Source organism: Plectropomus leopardus, chromosome 2 (assembly GCF_026936395.1).
Source record: "Plectropomus leopardus strain MGB_pleo_1.0 chromosome 2, ASM2693639v1, whole genome shotgun sequence".
Classification (NCBI taxonomy): domain Eukaryota; kingdom Metazoa; phylum Chordata; class Actinopteri; order Perciformes; family Serranidae; genus Plectropomus; species Plectropomus leopardus.
In genome coordinates, this window is record NC_142177.1 from 36143579 (window position 1) to 36161017 (window position 17439).

Sequence of the window (17439 nt, forward strand, 5' to 3'; positions counted from 1 at the left end):
TCCATTAGGCTTATTTTATATTCGCACAATTTAAGGGGTTAATGGAAACCCATGACGCATGACTTTTGTCTTTGTGAGTCAGGATATAAGAACATAAAAACAATGTGATCAAATGGTCATGAAATCAAACTTTATCATGATGATCATGCCGTTTATGCGTAAGTCCGATTATGAAAAATATTGTAGTTAAGGGGGGAAAAAACTAAAGATTCTTTTCAGATTGTTTTATTGAACAAAAAGTTTTTTCAAAGATCATGTAGGAAATACAATATTATACAAGTGTTGCACACAGAACAAGACTAACAGAAAGAAGATCTAGAAGAGGAGGGGGAGATCTTCCAGAACATAAAATTCACCAGAACAGAGACGTGGAAATCTGTAAAGCCGACCACCAAACACTGATGTGGTCTCAGTTAAAACAGGGGACCAGATTGCTAATTCCAGAATAATTCGCGGACTTCAAATCTGAAAGCCTGGTTTTCCACATTAATCCTGATGCTATTTCTACTAAGTGGCCCATAACAGCATCTACAGCATTTAAATATGAAACAGATGCTTGGAAATCCAGTTTTATTGAAGTTTTTTCAAGGTTTTAAAACAAAAATCCTTTACTGACCTAATGGAAGTGTCTAACCTGGACTTTAAGATCTGGTGTTTTAAACAGTCAAAATTTCCAATACTATTTCATTTTTTGGAGGGAAAAAATAAAAATAAATGTGGTTTGAGAAAAAAAAAACAAAATTAAATTAAGGTCGCTTACTGGCTCTTTCCAGAGCTTTCTTTCACATTTAATGGTCATGAGATCAGTAAAAGCTCTGGAAAAAAAAGCTAGTAAGCGGACTATGAGTTAAGATTGCGTTAAAGTGATGTTTCTGGGGTCAAAAATAAAATCTTGTCTCTTGGAATGTGGTTTTGTCCAAATATCGCTAAGAAAATCTTTAGGGGAATTCACGGGAGTTTCTTAAAGACGATAACATGAAAATGGATTCAGGTGGCTCCTCACAGTAGAAACCCTTTGGAAAGAACACAAGGCGGTTTGGCATGCTCATCCCAACCTGCAGGGGGCAGCAGTGCTATCAGTCCCTCAGATTAAAAAAAAAATCACTGCTCCTAAATGCTCCAATCCAAACTAATAAAACACAAACATGTCGACATTCTTGTGCCATTTAATTCAGCACCAACGTTGCAAAGTTAGCACCTATGGCTTTTTTTTTTGTACTATTTCACATCTTTTTTACATGATATAGGAAGAAAATTAATGACTTTCTTATTTAGGAGACAATGACATTGGAGCACTGTGGCACACGCAAAATGCATTTCTTTTAATTTTGTTGTGAGCCACAACTGTCTGATCACTGCGGAGGAATTTAAGAAGCTACAGAGTTTGTTGGGCAACTCTCACCGTTAACTCAACAGAGTGCAGGTGAGCTCTGATCGGAGGTTAAACGCTCTGACGCGGCAGTTTTAAATTTAACTAGTCATGAAACAAAACAGTCCTGCAGCTCAAATGTCACCACAAACATTCTCAAACCAGCCAAACAATCGTCTTACCATCAAGAATCCAACTGTTAGTTGCTGATAAATACAGAAATGTATTGGATGAAAGTAAAACTTAAATGGTATTTACCCAAAAGCTTACGGCCGTTTTTGTATCTGGTGACAAAAAAAACATAAATTTAAGGAGGTGGACAAGGGCCACTAGCCTGATGATGTGAGCTCAACATTATGTTTTGTTCTCTGTATCGGTCTGGAATCGCTGCCACCCCAAACAATTTCCAGAAATTACAATCCAGTCAGGACTAACCTAGGATCTACAGCGTAGCTGACAACGTAAGCAGCCAATCAGGGACCGTGTTGTAGTTGATGCATAATGCAGGCTTGCAGAACAGTAATGGCGGCTTTCGACGCAAAAAGCACAGACTCTAAGGTTAGTTAACACCGCAATAAGTGAAGTTACTTAAGAAAGAGTCGGTAACAATAAAACAAAAACGAGAATGCACTGACAGTTTCTCTAGGGAAAACACATTTTTGACATTCTTTAACCTGGATTTGGCAAAAGCTTGATTCGTGAACTGGCTTAGATCTATGTTCATTGTTGTTTCACCAGACTGCACTAATGGAGGAGCTGATCTGAGAGGCTAGCACTAACGTCGGGGGACGCAGTAGCCAACACTCGTGGCTAAAGGAGTTTGTTTGTCAAGATGAGTACTCCGATCCGCTGAAAGTATTCAGGGCAGTAGAGAGTCCAGACCAGCAACTACATATAAAAGGAGGACAACATGACACTTCCCCCAAAGTGTAACTTTTCAATCTTGATCGCCCCCTGGTGTCTGTCTGCAGTATAGGTCATAAAGCCGACCCCTCAATGTTAGTGAATGGTCATAGGCCAAACTAAAAACAAAAAAAAATCGCATTCAGTGGGGCTGCTCGCAATTGGTCGGATGGGTCTTTTGGCAGGAACTCCACCACAGTGGATATCGCGACTGCGCAGACCTCGATTTCAATGGCATCACCACCGCAAGATGGCAGCATCTGTATCCGAGGTATTTTAGCTTCACTTAAGCATACTGGCGGTAATTGGGGGCGCTTAGTCCATCTTTACATACAGTCTGTAGTCCGAGAAACAGAATGTTGAGCTCACCTCATCAGGATGGTCTTACCAGACTACGGGGCCACATAATGGAATTAATTAATTTTGAGTGGAAAAGCCCTGAAATTAGAAATCAGAAATCTGTAAAAGCAGCCTTCAGAGATCAAGTTTAAAAATGAGAAAATGTAAGAAAACTTGAGCTTGAAGTCAGAATTCTTTAATGCCATACTTCTCAATGTTTTCCCAGAATTAGTTAAGGATTAATCTCAGAAGTCAAAATGGCCCAAGTCCTTTTGCATACTTGCCATTTTATGCAGTTGATTTCACCAATTCATGTTTTCTCACTGTAAGACATCAAATCTTCCCAACAGTCAAACCTACTCTCATGGTCTCAATGTATGGATGAATTAAACTGAAGGAACACTTTGTGAAGGACTGAAGTTCAAACAAACAATCCCGCTATCAATCTATCTCTGTATGAGCTGCAGGTTTGATTTCCTGTTGTACTCACTCCCAAAGCCTTCCAGGTTTCCAGTGGAGACACAACAAAAATACAGAAAAAGGAAGACAAACTAAACACTTTTCTCTTTTCCCTCCTTTTTGTTTAGTTCATTTGTTTTGCTGGGACCAACCAACCACCACGTCTGCTCATCTGAGGACTTTGGAAACCCGCCCTACTGCTCATCCACCAGTTCATTCAATCATCCAGTGGGATCGACATGTCCCAAAACTAATTTCATCTTTCCAGTGGAAAATAGGGAGCCGCAGAGTGACAGCACAGTTTTTAAGCGCTAAGTAAAAAATACTTTAACAAAATGGCGCTATACTTCAAATACTCTTCTAACAACTGTGAGCACCCAGTGCCTTGTTGAAGGGCAGAAATTCTCCTTTGACCTTAAAGTCACAGTGAATGGTGCTTCCCAAAATTCATCAGCAACGTCGGTGATGGTTGGTTGAAGTTAACTGAAGTAGACTGTGAAAGTTCCCAGCCTGCTGGGAAACGCTAACTTGCCCATGTAAGACAAACAATGTGTGTGGGTTTGGGGGAAATAGTCATTTATTCTGGTATCTGAAGTCTCTCAGCACATGGTTGAGAGGTTGGATCTGAATCACTGGAGACAGGTTGACCTGTAGGATCTTCTGCGCTTTCCTGCGGGCCTCAGCCACAGAGCGAGAGTCATCCACCTTTATCACTTTCCATCTAAGACTCTTTTTGTCCTTCCAGCCGTTCCTCTGTCGCGTCGGGCTGTTCAGCTCCTTGGGGCCCCGGCCATCCCGGTGGAGGCCGTTGCTCCTCCAGCCATTACTAGTCAGCTCTGTGTGAGTCTCTGGGAACGCCCGTCCATTTGCGTAGAAGACCGGTGCAGAATCTCCAATGAGGGCGCCATCCAATCGGATGGGGCAGGACAGGCTCTTCTGGCTGAACAAGGCCACAGCTTTGGTGGACGCCCCACCACCGTTCTGAGAAGGCTGCAAAGGTATTCCTGAAAGCGTTGGAGGATGCTGTTGCTGTGAAAAAGCAACAGAGGGTGCCTCTGAGGACGAGTCCCAGGTAGTGTGGATCTGGAGTCTGGCCGTATGGAAGCCAGACAGGCCCGCAATGTTGGTCAGTCTGAGGCATGGCCGCACCTGCGACATCTCTACAGTCCGCATGGGTGTCCTGCTGCACAGGATAGCACGATGGTCCACCAGCAGCTCTGGAGGACGGACCCCTTGAATCTTGGGGTTCTCAGAGGTGTTCCAAGATGGGTGCACCTCTCTCTTCTTGTTGGGCTTTCTTCCCCTCCTCTTCGCGGTGGGTCTGACGTTCCTGTTGGGTGGCTTCAGCATGTCCTCAGTCAGCGGTTGGTTTGTGCAGGAGCGGTAGCGGTACACGTCCTTGCTGCGCAGGACAGTGGGCTTGTGGCCCTCCTCACCCAGCTCCTGCAGGAAGGTGACCAGCTCCTCGCTGCTTGAGAGGTCTTGTGACATTGGACTGAGGATTTTTAGAGCATCCAGGAGGACAGCGTGCCCTGCTGACGATATTCTTGACCAGGAGTGGACCGCTCTCTGCTCTTCATTGGCAAACGCCAATGGCCGGCGAACCATGGGACCTGGCGCCGTGTCAGCCATGTCTCTAGTCCTGCCGGGAAAATATGGAAAGCAATTGGTTAAACAGAATCACAGAAAGGAAAAAAACTAAAACATACCGATATGATATCTATATATAGCCAAGAACTATATTAGAGTATAGACTAATTGGTGCCCGACCTCCCACGTTTCTTTTCCCCCCACACTATTTAGAATGGGTAAATTTTTCAGTACAGAGCTGCACACAGGTTATCGCTTCATTCAGCACCTCCTCGCCGTGTTATCAAATGCACAAGTACAACAACTACTAGCATCACACTGCTAAGTTATTTACAGGTTTAACAGATTTGAACTGTCTCTGTGTCATTGCGAGTTTGTTGGAACCGTTTAAAGGCTCGGGGTCGGATGTTAGACGCTTTTGCTGTGTTAGCTTGTGTTTACCAATCGCTGCCACCCCAAGATAGATAGCTGTTATTCGCTGAGGTCAGAGATCATTATCTGTTCATATCCAAACAATGTATTTGTTCAACTGTCTTTCATGAATATTTGTCTACAATCATAATTTCTGCTGGATCAGGGAGCTGTGACCTTTTGACCCATCACGTCCTTACTACTCGTTAAATGTGATCCAGAAACTGAAACGTGTTCTGCAGCTGAGTTCACTGCAAGATGTCATTGATAAGAGTCACCTGAATATAAAATGTATGTGTCCTGCCGCAGCTGTGAACACATAGGAAGGAGATTTTTAATTGCAAGATTAATGCTCCGGGGAGAGGCTAGTTTACTGTCAGAAGCAGTGTAATCAGACACCTCACACAGCCGGGCCAGCAGACAGTAACACTGCGAACATAAAGAAACAGTAAAGCCCCACATCTGCTGAGAGAACGACCCCAGCTGGCTCATTACAACTGCGACCTTTTCTCTGCACAGCACCAGTTCTGCACCTTTATACCCTTCATCTAAACGAGCCTCGTTAGCTACCATGGCAACCAGGACCTTTGGGGAAGGACACACCCCACCTGGGATCCTCTTCCAACAGAAATAAAAGAAGAAAAACTTTACATGGTGCTTCAACTGCCAACAACTCTCAAACATTAAATTTATCACTTTTATTCGCAGCACCTAAAACCAAAGGCCATTAATCAGATACAAAGCATGAACGGATATGTTGTTAAGTAAAAAGGAAATTCATCTTTCTGTTACCAGTTCCATTCAAAAAAATACTGAGTTTTTTTATAGGATAAGCCATTCAAAGTTAGCACATTGGGCTGGTGGACATTTTTCACTCTACATCAAACAACAAATTAATGAAAAATCAAAGTTAATGAATTGATCTGTCTTAATCATGAGCACAGGATGCAAACTTAACACAGCTAAAGGGGAGTGCATCTGGTAAAAAAAAAAAGTGATGTTTGACAATTAAATTGAAGCAACAATAAAATGCAGAATATACATATATAAATTCCATGTATGATGTGGCACTATATAGATAAAAACTCAATTTGACTTGAAATGAAGAAATTATCTTCTGGGGACCATGAATGTATGCAGAACATATGATAGAGGGTAATATTCGAGATATTTCAGTCTAAATCAAAATGTTGGACTAAAAGACAAGCTGACATCTAAAATGCCGGATGAGTGAGGATGCCAGGCTGAAATGTAGCAATATTGCTGCGTCTTAAATTTAAAAAAGAGTAATGTGGATGAAGCCTTACTCTTAAAACTGGTGCTTGCTTTGTTACTGTGAAAACTTGCTATATTAAGATGGCGAGTGATTTTGATTTTTACTACCCTGACCTCAACAGAGGTCAAGGAAACAAATTACTTCTCATATGGTTTAAGACCAGATAGTGATCCACAGCACTGAGCAGAAAAACCTACAATGGGTGAATACTGGTGAACCTGGAGCAGATGAGAACTTGTAGTGAAGATAAAGTCTGCAGCTACATGATCACAGCGTCACTCTGGTCACTGTTGGTAATTTTCCACTTCACACATGATATAATATTACGAGCCGTGTTCTGTTCACCTTTCATCAAAACTGCAAGACAAGGAATGAGATGGTATCTTATCAGCTAGCTGCTCTGTGGAAAACTCCCTAAAACTGTGTATTAAATTTATTCATTTTGAAGTTTAAATGGTGCAAAAGACATCGTAGCCTGCAGAAATGGAGCATGCCACGGAGATCTCTGGCAACGCTGCAGTTGAACATGCACACTATTAGGTCCATTAATCAGACGCAGCAACACACGGTCCACGCAGCTGCCAGACAAACAGGAAGACTGCAAGCCTGCAGACAGACAGCAGGTTCACATCAGTTCATCTGAAAGCTGCAGTCCTTCAGTCCTCCTGCCCTCCTGGTGTTTACATGTGAACTGTATCTGGATAATTACATCTGATCACACCTGGTATTAACAAGCGTTATCTCTAATCTGCTTAGGTTCTGCTCCATATTTTTTTTCTCCAACTGAGGAAACAGAATATGCGCAATCACAAAATCAGTTTGAAATGTATATACATTTTTAAGCGCTTAAAGATTCAATCATCATTAAAACATGTCGTGCAAGAAAGACTTTAAAAACAAGACCCCTGTGCGCCCCCTGAAATTCAAATCAATTTTATTTTATTTTATATAAAGAGCCAAAGTCCTCTAAGCTCACTTTTCATATAGAACAGGTCTACACCATGTTTTTATTAAATAAATTAAATATGCTCATGTTATTTATTTATGTTTCAGTCTGTACTACGTCGCTGTCACGGGAGACCATTCTCATCCAGCCCAGGTAACACCCTAAAGGTGTTGTAGAGATAACACGTTTTCAAAAATGAGACCAATGCAGGGTTACACTGACCTTGACATTTGGCCATCAAAATCATATTCATTTATCGCTGAGTCAGGGTAAATGTAAAACAAAAAGGAAATTTGAAGATATTTCCTCACAGTGTTTTTGAGATATCCTGTTTATGAGAATGAGACAGATGCAAGGACACAGTGACCTTTGACCATAAAAATCTTATCAGTTCATTCTTGATTCCCAGTGAACGTTTGCGCCAAACTTGAGGAAAAAAAAATCCCTCAGGCTGTTCTTGAGATATCACCTTCGCAAGAATGAGACAGACAAGGTCACACCAACAAATCAGTTCACTGTTGAGTCCATGTGGACATTTGTTCCAAATTTGAAGACATTCCCTCATAGTGTTATCGGGGTATTGTTTTGTGAGAATAGGACGGATGGACGGACAACCTAAAAATATAATGCCTTCAGCCAAGACTAACACTGGAACAGAGGCATAAAAATATTAGTTGAAAATCTCTGCAGCACTATTCAGAGCAATGTCACATTTCTAAACGCTGCGCAGCGCTCTCAGCTCCAGTGCAGAATGCACCAAAGTCAGTTATTTTACTTCTGCACCACGCGCTGATGTCACCTCTTCCACCATCAGCGGTCGATCGCGCTATCAGGAGCCCAGCAGGAGAAACGTTCCTCAGCGTACTAGCATTTTTTAACTATTACCAGGATGCACACTTTTTCTTCTTGCATGGAAATCTGACATTTCCACATCGCTTCACATTTAGTAACTGTTCATCTCTGCTGTTAATGTTGGTTAACATGACCGGTTCTGAAAGAGGAAAACGTTACTATTATGGAATAATGCATCTACAATCCCTCTGAAAATTAAACAGGAAGCGGTAACAAAACAGTTGTGTTGATGGTAACAACAAGCTGACTTTCTCTTAAAGAATTTAACTCTTCTGAAGTAGTCGCTGTTCTGCAGTGCAGGGAACAGGAAACTGTGGTAATGCTAGGTACAACACACACAATGGAGAGCAGCTCTGTTCAAAGCAGCCAAAATTTAGTGAGAGTGTCAGTTGTATTACTGCTGTGTACCATCACCACTGTATGTGTGAACAATTACAGGCTGATACAGACAAGTCGCTATAGACTGAATCACAAACAAAATGAAACGATGCTGAGCAGCAGCTAACTCAATAGGTTAGTTTATAGGGCCCATCTAAGTGTACTTTACATTTGGAATATTTTTATAATTTTACCTTGTAGTAGGGCAGCCCTTACTGATGGGAAACTGAAGCCATTATCTCAAAGTCATGAAACTCCATTGTCAAAAACAGCCCTTACAGAGCACTGGAGGTGCTGATCTACCACTCCCCCTAAAGCAGTGAAAATACAACCCTGATTACAAAAAAGTTAAGATGCTGTGTAAAAAAAATTAAAAACCAAAAGTGCAATGATTTGCAAATCCTTGTCGACCTGTATTGAACAGAATAGAGTACAGAGGCAAGATATTTAACGTTCAAACTGATAATCTTTATTGTTTTTTGTAATTATACATTTGTTCTGATTTTTAAACCTGCAACCAAGTAGCAACCAAAATAAGGCCAACACAAGCATCAAAAACTACAGTTCTTTGAAGGGCAACTTGAGGCTACATCCAGAAGCGAGTAAACCCCACAGACTTCCAAATTTCCAAACTTTACGACAGAAATAAATAAGTTTACAGCCTGGTACAAAAAATGATTCTGGTTTCCATAGTTAATTTCAACATTTATGATAACTGTGCAAGGGTTACATTTTAATAAAGCATGTCCATTTATATTTTACTGAGGCTTTAACTTACATATAATTAATGGCTAGCTGCTTTGAGTGACAGGCTGCCTCTATCCCAAGTATGGTCACTTCTGGTTCCAAAAAAACAATAAAAGCAATAGCCAAAATGCTGAACTCTAGATTTCAAAACGGGAGTCCACAAACCAATGAGTGTCAGTCTTTGCCTTCAAAACATTCCCCAAAAAGTTGGGACAGGGTCACAGAAAAGACTGGGAAAGTTGAGCAGTGCTCAAAAAAAGTTTGGAAGATTCCACAGATAAACAGGTTATTGGTACCAGGTGCTAGTTTCACGATTGGGTGCGAAAAAGGAATTCTTAAAAACAGTCAAGTAAGGGCCGTGCCAGGCATACCAGTTTGTGAAAAACTGTGTGCAAATCATCACGTCATTAAACAATGTTTCTTAATGCAGAACTGCAAGGAATTTAGGAATTTCACCATCAACAACCAATAATACCATCAAAAGATTCAAAGAATCTGACAAAATCAGCAGCAAATGAAAATATGTCATCTGGCAAACATGGAAAACTAATACAAAAGCGGATTGTCGATAGAGATGGTTTTTTGCTATTGTATTCATTTTTATGTTCCTTAATGCTTAATGAAATCATTTAGACATGTCTGGACTTATTGCTGTTTATGTATCCACCTTAAGTAATCATTTGGAAGTGGCTTATGCAATAATGCAATCAGATTTTGCTAAATTTGGTTTTTAAAAAATACTCCGTAGGAAGTCCTAGATCTACCGAAGGCAGACAAACCCAAGCTTGTCTGCACTGAAAAGTCCTACAACTACAAGTCCTACAAGTTTGGACAAGACACCGGTAGAATCGGGTTCAGGTGGATTTTTTAAGAAGAGGAGACTGCTCAGAGTCTCCAAACAGTATACTGGTGCATCAAGAGCTCTTGTTCAGTCTGATTCTGGTATCGAGTCGAGTTTGTTGGTAGTGCTGTCTGACAGAAAACAAACTCTTTGCAAATGACTTTCTTCATCTCTAGTGATGTTCTTGAGCGACTCTTCTTGATTCGTATTTTTATCTTAATTATAAGACAACAGTTAATATTAATTGACCCAAACACATTTTCTATTATCCCTAGTTAGACTGGTGTTATTCTGGAGCCCTAATTTTAGCCCACAAAGCTGCCGTTGTAACACAATCGAACATCAGCCACTGCCGTCGGTGAATGTCAACTTATTTGCAGATAAGTGAATGTTAGTCAACAAGGCTAATATCGGCCGATTACAATGTATGGTCAATAAATTAGTGCATCCTTCCCAATAATATTAAAGCAAGCTTACTCGTAACTTTTTACAGCAGCCATGATGAAAATTTGGATCGCAGAACTGCTCAAACTGCAAGAAAGACAACATTTTTGATATGGTAGAAATATATCCGATGGTCTGCAGGCCAGATCCCTGATCTTTCAAACAATTAAACGAGGTGCCATAACCACCTGAAACTGCATGCCAAATCGCAACCAACATAGCAGAATTTTGACCCGATTATGAAATTAGGAAGGGGCAATCACTTCAGAGCAACACACCGGTTTAATCCGCGCTTGGTCTCCTTGGGTTTAAGTGCCAATAAAAAACATGGTCTAAGTCAATCAGCCTCAGGGTGTGTTTCAGAGCAACGTTTAAGGAAGATCACAGTGAAACGTTTATTCTGTAATTGAAACTCTACAGAACACAAGAGTAATGGTTGCAAGTGTTGCTAACAATTGGTTAAATGAGACAACAGAAAATCATCACAACAAACAAAACTTGACAGCCTGGTTATGGTGGCTCCATTAAGCCATGCATAAAAGAATAAACTGTTACAATGACCATGATGTCACTCATAGGTATGTGGACTCTCGTTTAAGCCTTGACTTCAGCATTTCACCTTGGCAGGTGAAATTTTTTTGCCTTGTAAAGCTGTCATGTTTGTTGAGATTGGCTATACCAACCAAACATGTTTTTATACCAGGCTTGATAAACATGTTTATTTCTGCTGTAAAGTTGGGCATTTTAACATGGGGGTCTATGTAGATCAACTCACTACTGGAGCCAGCCTCAAGTGGCTATTCAAAAAACTGCGGTTTTAGTCACCTAAGTGTTGACGTCACTTTTCAGCCCTAATAGCTGCAGCTTGGTCTTTCTAGCGTAACATTACAAAAACTTTATACCTTTGGCGACTGCATATTACACTTTAAAGATAAAAAAAATGCTGTTCATTTGTGAAGATTGTCTTGCTGAACAAAATGTGTTAGTATCATTAACACCTGTTAACCACAGAGCTTATCATCTGAAACAATCCAAAATTTGTTCCATTCCACCAAATTTCTTTATCGTCTCCAATGGTCATATCTTGCCTGGACTACGCTACACTGCCTCCGTGATATCTGGCACTATTGCTCTGTAAACTCTCCAAACACATGGACAAATACGGAAGAAATGAACACACGTGCAAACAGGGTGCTGCCCATCTCCATATGTAACGTTAAACTTAACTACGCCCTTACGGGTCATTTCTTTACGTACAAAAATAGACCATCTGTTTCAAACATTCTAACCGTCACTGCCATCATAAATCCTTGCAACCTTTCTGTTGGCATAACGGCCAATAGATGGCACTATAGGGCGGAGTCAAAAGTTTCACACAACAACAAACAAGAAGACGTGGAGGAGGTTGTAATATTGTACCTTTAAATGGAAGCAGTGTTGTAGACGGTGGAGGTCTGTGCAACGATAATATACACACTGACCTTTTTTTTCCAATATTTTAACTGTGCATAACTTTGTATGGTCATTTACTACAAATTCATTTGGTTCTGTCGATTTTTACATTTTGTCATTGTCTCTTGCAGTCGTATCTCGCTTAAACTACATTTCACTGCCTCCCCAATCTCTGGGATGAATGCTCTGTTTCGTCTGTATCTGTAAACTTTCAGAAAAGTTCTGAAATAAAACGAAATGTACACAGGGTTTGTAAAGACGGATACATCTGACTCTGTGTGTAATGTTGGGCGTAAGTGTGCCCTTAGACCGACTGTGATGCTCATTGGATTGGTTTAGCCAGGCAACCAACAATTCTTTTCATAAATTTCACTATATATTATCACAAATTTCCTGATTTGTTCCATTCTGCCATTATTTAAAATTCTTCATTGTGTGCTGTCTTATCCTGTGTTATGCTACTTCCAAGATCTGTCATGGTACTGCTCCGTTTTGTCTATAAACTCTCTGAAAATTTGCACAATTACAGACTAAGAACGCAGAAAATGGCTAGAAGGCTCTGACCATCCACGTTAAGCATAAACGAGCCCTTAGGTCTCGCTGTGGTGGTGGTTTTTAAATACCAGACAAATAAGTTAACTTGGTGGAGAGGGTAGATTCAAATATCTGGACGCCAGCCTGACAAAAAACATAAACAGAATGTGTTTAGGCTACTTGGTTGATAAGAACAAAGAAACCTTTATTTCTGTCACTGACATTTTCCAAAAAATACATCTAAACAGCTTTTTACAAGTGGATAAACAATAGACTGTTCAATTATTGTTTAGCTACAAAACGTGCGCAAACCTACGTCGCTTTGTAGCTCTCGAGCGCCCCCCTATCGAACGCGCCAAAAGCACAATATGAAGAACACTGATCTCAATAACACTAACGCTGTAGCCGGATAAACATTATGTCGCCGTCACACAGGAGCTCCTTTTACAACTTTCAGTGGTTTGATGAAAGACGTCGCCATTTTTCACACGGACTTGTGAACTGCCAGCGACAAGCCTTGCTCGCCAAACACTCTCCCAGCAATCTTTCCTCTGTCTAAGCAGCTAGTTGTGGAGGCTCCCTCAGCCCCTCAGACCGGCCTGGCCCTCCGCTCACCCGACATTATCGGACGTGTTTTGCTGAGTCGGAAACGTGGAAGTTACCGACGTGAATGAAAATGCTCAACAAAAAAGCGGAATTACCTTTCAACGGCGCTGTTTCGGCATCCTCCGGTCGCCGCTGTGCCGACGCTGCACGGTAAAATGGCTGCAACAACAGCGGTGTGGATGACAGACCAGGCAAGAGGCGGAGGCAGCCGGGGAGAGAGGAGAGGGGGCGGGCTCTGTTAACCCCGCCGAGGGGTGGGGGTGGGGAACGGGCAAAAAGTGACTCAAAAACAATCTTGGGTTCAACTGAGAAAAATCTTTTCTGAAACAAGATCTAGAAGAAATTTAAAATTAGTAAGACAGAGGCTTTCCTTGCACACCACTTCTGGTATCTTTAAAGTTAACAAGGACTCTGACAAAGACACGGGGCGTGACGTCATAGCAGGGCGGGGCTTGCCTATTTTTGTGTTTGTGACTATTCGTGACTACAATTCTTTGCATCAGCAATCAGCTGACCATTTCTCTGACCTTAAATGTTGTTAATGTTGTTAATTAAATCAGATTTTCTCAAGTACCATACTACAATTTTAGGTGCTTGTACTCGGAGTATTTCTATGTTGCTATGCTGTGTACTTTCATTCCATGACATTTCAGAGGCAAACACACTTTTTAATCCACAAGACCAGTGATACTCGGATTAAATGTGGTGCCACTATTTTCTTTTTCAAAATTAAAATAAAGTGACTGGAACTGTTTTTTTTAAAAAATAGTTTTAGAGATAAGTTGCCAGAGTGCATAAAACAGCATCAAAATACGGCTCGTTTATCAAATAAAGTGCTGTTGATCCTAGCTAAGTTTCTAATGTCCTTAAATCCTAGAAATGTCCTTAAATCCTAAAATTGTCCTAAAATCTTAGAAACATACTAAAATCATACAAACATCCTAAAATGCAAGAAACACCCTAAAATCCTAGAAATGTCCTAAAATCCCAGAAATGTCCTAAAATTCTAGCAAAATTCTAAAATCCAAGAAATGTCCTTAAATCCTAGAAATGTCCTAAAATGCCAGAAACATCCTAAAATCAGAGAATAGTGTCCTTAAATCCTAGAAACATCCTAAAATTTCAGACAGAAGTTCTTCCTTAGCTACTAATGTCCCTAAAACCTAGAAATGTCTTAAAATCCTAGAAACATCCTAAAATGGGAATACAGTGTATAAAAGATGGACATGTCTCAACTTACCCTTGCCGTAGAAAATGAAGGCGAATATTCCAGAAATGGCCGCTGCCATCTTGCTCTGGTGATGTATTTTGGAGCCAGAGTCTGTGCAGTAGCTACCTCTACCTCTACCTCTGGTAGCTACAGCACAGTATCAAGGTCCCAGCCATATACCCATCTGACCAGTTGCAGCACCATTGATCGCGAGCACACCGACTGGAACACACAGCTGTCAATCATATCCTCAAATCCCCATTTATAGCATCAAATAACTAATTAAAATGAGTTTTTAGTTTTGTCCTTGTTCTATCCACTAACATAGAGGGGGCAGGGTTTATGATCTATATTGCAACCACCATGGAGTAATCGAGATGTTGTGGCTTCACGTTCTGGGAACTGCTTCTTATTGATTTATTTTTGGGTGATGATAAACTAATGAAAACATAGTTTTGAGTGCCTTCCCCTAAATACCATACAAAGGACTTTTAAACTACCCCACAATACATGTTTAACTGAAGCCACAACCTCTGAGGCTGAAAGATTACACCAATGTGGAAGTGTCAAGAACTGCAGTTCCTCTAATGGCCATTTGAGGCTGGCTCCAAAAAGAGTAAATCCCCATAGACCCCGTGTTAAAATGCCCAACTTCACAGCAGAAATAAACATGTTTACAGCCTGGTAGAAAAAATGGTTTTGGTTTCTTTAGCTAAGTTTACCATCAATGAGAACTGTAAAGAGGGTTTTTTTTAAAAAAATAACTTACCCATTAACATTTTACCAAGGCTTAAAGTATGCATATTCAGGGCATGGCCACTTGAGAGACAGACTGTCTGCAAGGCTTCCCAAGAGTCTGTGAGTCAGATCTGCCCCTCCCTCCTCCACAGCTCCTCGAGTCAAAGTATGGTCCATTCTGGCTCCGGATATCCAGGATGGAGACGGTCAAAATGCCGAACTTGAGGCTTCAAAATGGTTATCCATAAACCACAGGGTGATGTCATGGTAGCTACGTCCATCATTTATACAGTCTATGGTTTAATTGTTCATTTTGTTGCCAGAGGGGCTGGCAGCATGCTGTGGATTTACAACAATGGATGCTGTGGTGTGGAGGCACAAACCAGAGGAAGACACTGATATCAGGCTGAAACTCAAGAGTGACTTTGCAGTGCTGACCCACATGGAAGAAGTCTGGCATGTGCCCTGGATCCAAAAATGGCCCTGGTTGATGCTTGACAGTTTGCGTCTGGGTGATAGGATGCTGTAGAGGGGCTGAGAACCAGCTAGGACACATTATAAGGTAAAGATGCCAAGGGGCCTTCACTGCCTCCATCAAGGATTTTACTACATAGCACATGCTGGCCGTGGCAGGCTTCTGCTGCTACTGAGACAGTTGCAGGGAGCAAACAAGAGAAATTTTCAGGCAGAAATCAATGGCATCAGACTTGGAGATACTCCTCTTAGGGCGAATCGCATCCACACCTGGTGCCTTTCAGCAGAGGCGATTTTTGACAACCTCAGCGACCTCTGCCAGGGACATAGACAAGTGTCCTGCCCAGTCTTCGGACTCTGCCTCCTCCATAGAGGGCATGATGGCCGGGTCAAGGAGTTCCTCAAAGTGTTCCTTACATCCTTCAACATAGCCCCCAGTCCAGGACAGCAGTTTTCCTTCCATGAGGAACAAGCCCTGCTTTTCCTTCCTGAGGCATCTAACAGTGAGCCAAAACCTCTTTTAGGCCAACCGAAAGTCCTGCTCCATAGCCTCTCCGAACTACAACTGGACTTTTGCTTTGGCAATTACTGCAGTTCAGCCCTTTAGATCAACCTTCTTGTCTGCTGCTTCTAGAGACCCCCTCAACCTAGCCTGATGGCCTCCTGTGGTTCCAGGGGTCAGCACTCTTGGGTCCCCTGCATGCAGCCCAGCACACAATGCACCCAATCCCCCCCCTTGGAGATTCTACTCTTAGTCTGGCCCCTCCCCTGGGCCCACTTTGCCCCGGGAGACCCTACCAGGAGCTGGATTGCCCTTTTAGGGTTGGGGGAGAGTTACTGCTCCAAGCAGGTATCTTATGGTCTTGCTCATGAGTGAGAATAAAATGGAGCATGAGATGGATAGGCGATTTGGCGTGGTTCCACAGTGATGTTGGTGCTGCGTCGGACTGTTGTGGTGAGGAAGGAGCTGAGTCAGAAGGAAAAGCTTTCGATTTACTGTTCCAGCTACATCCCAACCCTCACCTATGCTGATCAGCTCTGTGTAATGAAATTAATTTTCTCCACAGAATGGCTAGGCTCAGCCTTTAAGATAGGGCAAGGAGCTTAGAAATTTGTAGTGAGTTCAGGGTAGAGCTGCTGCTCCTTTGTGTCAAAAAGGGTCAGTTGAGGAAATTTTTGGCATGTAATCAGGATGCCTCCTGGATGCCTCCTGTTAGAGGTTTTCAGGGCACGTCCAGCTGGTAGCAGGGGACAGAGCCAGACCACGAAGGAGGGATTAAATATTTCATCTGACTTGGGAACGCCTTTGAATCCTGAAGAAGAAGCTGGAAAGTGTTGCTCTGGAAAAAGACATCTGGAATATTTTGCTCAACCTGCTGCCACCATGATCTGGCCCCTGATAGGTGGATGAAAATTATTTGCGTTGTGTTTTTGTTTAATGTTGTGTTTTGCGAAATGTTGAAATGTTTTATAAAATAATGCTGTTTTCTGAAATTTTGGTATTTTATGAAATGTAGAATTTTGTAAAATGTTGTGTTTTGTGAAATGTCGCAGTGTTTTGACCCTCAGGTGCCACCATAGATAACTATGGTTATCACTGTGACAATAATTTTATTTCCCGTCTCCACATTCAAAAGAGATTAACCATTGCATTGCGGTGTAATCTACCAGGAATGTGCACTTATTATGTAACTGGCCAATGCAGCACCTTTCATGGCTGCAAAAGTTGACACTACTGTGTCTTTTGCAGGAGTTTGGCTGTCAGGATCCCTGCTGTGTTACACAGTGATCCCATTTAAACAAATGTGGGGGCTGATGTTGGTGTGAATGTGGAGGTGTCACTGTGGCACCCCCATGAAGCAGATCTTTG

At 41.7% G+C, this 17439-nt stretch overlaps 1 protein-coding gene across 1 annotated transcript; it reads right to left on the bottom strand.

The window, feature by feature from the left end:
- Positions 1–209: 209 nt before the first annotated feature.
- Positions 210–13400, bottom strand: ccdc71 (coiled-coil domain containing 71). Its single transcript, XM_042509824.2, has 2 exons — positions 13243–13400; positions 210–4712 (listed from the first exon to the last, which is right to left on the bottom strand). The coding sequence occupies exon 2, from the start codon at positions 4700–4702 to the stop codon at positions 3644–3646; it is 1059 nt and encodes a 352-aa protein (XP_042365758.1). The 5' UTR covers positions 4703–4712; positions 13243–13400; the 3' UTR covers positions 210–3643.
- Between the last annotated feature and the right edge of the window lie 4039 nt (positions 13401–17439).